Genomic DNA, 3,745 nt, shown 5'->3' with positions numbered 1-3,745 from the left:
CCTTTAAAAAAAATATATATTTTACTGTTTAAAAAAAATTAAACCATTTAAAAAGATAAATAATTTACTGTAGAGAAAGTAATTTGAGAATCTTACTCCCTCCAATTTAGTACGATTTATTTTGTTTGAAAAAAAATTCAAATTGATTTTTATAAAATTATATATGATTTTTTTTAAATAAAAAATTTTATATATTAAAAAAGTAAATTACTGCTTTCCAACTAAGAAAAATTAGATTGAGTTGAATTTAATTTTTATGAAAATTTTTATTTCAAATAAGGAGATTCAGAATTTTTTATATATTTATTATTGTATTTTATTTTTTAAATTAAAATTAAATAACAAAAAATAAGTTATTTTTTTTAAAAAAATATTTTCTATTCAAAAATAAATTTTCCAAATATCATATTCTTAAATTTAGCTATTTCTTAAAAACTTCATTCCAACACCTAAACTTTTTTTACAAATAATAATAATAAATTAATATCGATTTTGGAGAGAACTTATCCAATCAAATTAAATTTATAATTTATGTGAATTGGAGTAGGGTTAGTTATTTTGACTTGGGTTTTGCGTTGCAAAATGGGATGAATCCAAGCCAGTATCTAAAAGTTAAAATTGATAAATGAGGCCCAATCTATTAGATAATAGAGGTCATATCAGTGAATTCTTTTCAAGAGCAAAAAGATACTATATCATATTTTAAAAAAAAAAAAAAAATTTTTTTATTTTTTTACGTCGCAAGAGTATTAAGCCTTTAAGCAAAGTCACGAGACCATATAACTCAAAACTTACAAGTAGTAACGAGACTCCATAGAAGGCGTTTTCAGAATTTGCATTCCTAGAGAGTCCCCAATTGACGATTTCGTTAAGCAATCCGCTACAGAATTAGTCTAGCGAAAGATATGCTTGAAATAAACTTTCAAAAATGAGAACGGAAAAAATTTACATTTTTCATATATTGAACAGAAAAAATTCCCACAAATAAAGGTCCAAAAATGAGAACATATGATGATGATGAAGATTACAAGAAAAGAAATTAAATGCATATCCTCTAAATTGTCATTTTATGATTAATTATTCCTATAAAGTTTTGCTAATATTTTCTTTCAGCACCACAGAGAAAAAAGAGAAACAAGTTATAACAAAGAGGAAGAAGTTACAGTAAGAAGTAATGGCACAAGTTGGTAAGCCTCATGTGGTGTGTGTTCCATTCCCACTGCAAGGACACATAATTCCTATGCTCAAATTGGCAAAGCTTCTTCACTACAAAGGTTTTCATGTAACCTTTGTGAATACCCAGTTTAACCACCAACGCATTCTTGAATCAAGAGGCTCTGATGATGCCTTGGATGGCTTGCCTGACTTCCATTTTGCCACCATACCTCTTCAGCACCCTCCCTCAAATTGCCACACTAGTTTGGCCTTGAATTTTCTTGCTCTTCGCGAGATTTGTAGAAAGAGCTTTTTGCCTTTATTTGGAGATCTTGTTACTAAGCTTAACGACACTTCTTCTTCAAATCCTCCTGTATCATGCATCCTTTCTGATGCTATTTTGAATCATAGCTTAGAACTCTCCCAAGAACTTAACATCCCTAATGTATTCCTTTGGAATATGGGAGCTTCAGGATTTTTGAGCTTTAAGCATTCTCGTGATCAAATCAAGCAATGTCTTGCTTTTCTCAAAGGTATGTATAGGGAGAATTTTTATTCAATATAATCTTTGTATGTATAACGAATACAATTGAATCATTAATATTTATAGTGCAACTCATAGGGAACTCACCATAATCCATGGATGTAAGAAAATTGTTGAGTTAAATCTTTTTTTTTTTTTTGTTTTTTTTTTTTGTTTTAGCATTTTTTTAATAAATTGAAGAATATGAGTGCAGATCCAAGTAATAAAGCAGCTGCTAATGAGAATTTGGATAGCATGATGGAATGGATTCCAGGAATGAAAGGAGCTCAGGTAAGGGATCTTTCTAAGTTTATTAAAACTAAAGATCAAGTTGATTCCATGGCTGAATCCAGTGGAGGGGAATTGGAAAGAGCCGCTAAAGCATCAGCTGTCATATTCCATACTTTCGATGCCTTGGAAAGTAAAGTCCTAAATAGCCTCTTGCCCATGTTTCAAGGGGTCTATAGCATTGGTCCTCTACAATTGCTTTTGGATCAAATTCCTAATGGTCATTATGATTCCATTGAAGGCAATCTATGGAATGAGGAACCTGAGTGTATTAAATGGTTGGATTCCAAGGAACCCAACTCTGTGATTTACATAAATTTCGGAAGCACTACAGTCATGACAGTGGAGCAACTAGTTGAGCTTGCTTGGGGACTTGCTAATAGTAACCATAACTTCCTGTGGATAACAAGGCCAGACTTGATCATGGGAGACTCTGCAGTTCTACCACCAGAATTTCTGCTGGAAACTAAAGAAAGAGGTTTAATAGCAAGCTGGTGCCCACAAGAGCAAGTTTTAAACCACCCATCAACTGGAGGATTCATTACTCATTGTGGATGGAACTCAATAGTGGAAAGCATATCTGCAGGGATACCTATGATCTGTTGGCCATTTTTTGGTGAACATTTTGTCAACTGTAGAAAGAGTTGCAATGAATGGGGTATTGGAGTAGAGTTGAGCAGTAATTTCCAAAGACATGAAGTGGAGAAGCTTGTTGAAGAGTTGCTGAGTGGAGAGAAGGGTAAGAAGATGAAGGAAAAGGCTATGGAATGGAAGAAATTATCAGAAGAGGCCACAAGTCCCAATGGATCATCTTCCTTGAACTTAAACAATTTGGTGAATGAAGTTCTCCTATCAAAAAATTGATTTTTCTTGATGAAACAAGTCTTCATATCAGTTTATAATAATAATGTTATCTTCTGTCTTTTTCGTTTAGTTAAGTTGTCAAAGAGGTGATTTCGTTGAGGTTGTGATGTTGGAATGTCCTGTTAATTAGCTTTCCAAGGTTGTTGCTGCATTCTGGCTTTGTTTTGTAATAATACACAAGCTTAAATTGGTTTCTTTTAACTTGATTTTATAAAGTTATGGATAAGATTTAAAGTAAAATTTCAATTTGGCAATTTTTTGGCTACATTCCAATTTTGCTTTGAATAGAAAGAGAATTATACATCAGGTTTAATCAATGCAAACTATTTGAGAAAAGTAGTGGTCCTATAAAGGATCATGGAAAATTATTATTTGATTCATGTAGTATTGTAAAATTTATTAATATTAATTTTAATTTAAAAAATTATATTAAAAAATTTCTAAAATTTTAAAAATTTACTAATTGGTCTATCCATTAATTTTAGCTATTAAATATTGTAAAGGAGCCTAAAGTACTTTCAATACGGAGGGATTAATATTAAGAGACCAACTAATAAGTTTTTTCATATTATAAGATTAAATAATAAAAATATTTAACTCATAAAATTAACTGAATGACTAATTAATTGATTTTTCAAAATCTTAATAACATCCTAATGTGTTTTAAAAATAGTTAGATTAATTAATAAATTTTTTTATGATTTATTTTAAAAACAGTTAGATTAATTAATAAATTTTTTTATATTATAAAAACTAACTAATAAATTTCCAATTTCATAAACATCAATAATAAAATTATACTCATACCATTTTTCAAAGCAAGGTAAAGAACAATTATTTTCGTCCTATAATAATTGTTATTTTAATTCTTTTTTCTCAAATTATTTATCATTTTAATAATTTCAAAGGCAATGT

At 29.5% G+C, this 3,745-nt stretch overlaps 1 protein-coding gene across 1 annotated transcript; it reads left to right on the top strand.

Annotated features, from left to right (window-relative positions):
* Window positions 1–1,131: 1,131 nt before the first annotated feature.
* On the top strand, window positions 1,132–3,077 carry LOC110611508 (7-deoxyloganetin glucosyltransferase). The gene is made up of 2 exons (XM_021751891.2): window positions 1,132–1,688; window positions 1,893–3,077. The coding sequence occupies exons 1-2, from the start codon at window positions 1,175–1,177 to the stop codon at window positions 2,828–2,830; spliced, it is 1,452 nt and encodes a 483-aa protein (XP_021607583.2). The 5' UTR covers window positions 1,132–1,174; the 3' UTR covers window positions 2,831–3,077.
* The last annotated feature ends 668 nt before the right edge of the window (window positions 3,078–3,745 follow it).

Source organism: Manihot esculenta, chromosome 3 (assembly GCF_001659605.2).
Source record: "Manihot esculenta cultivar AM560-2 chromosome 3, M.esculenta_v8, whole genome shotgun sequence".
In the NCBI taxonomy this organism is placed as follows: domain Eukaryota; kingdom Viridiplantae; phylum Streptophyta; class Magnoliopsida; order Malpighiales; family Euphorbiaceae; genus Manihot; species Manihot esculenta.
The sequence above is the reverse complement of the archived record's forward strand: the minus strand, read 5'-3'. Positions and strand labels throughout refer to the sequence as shown.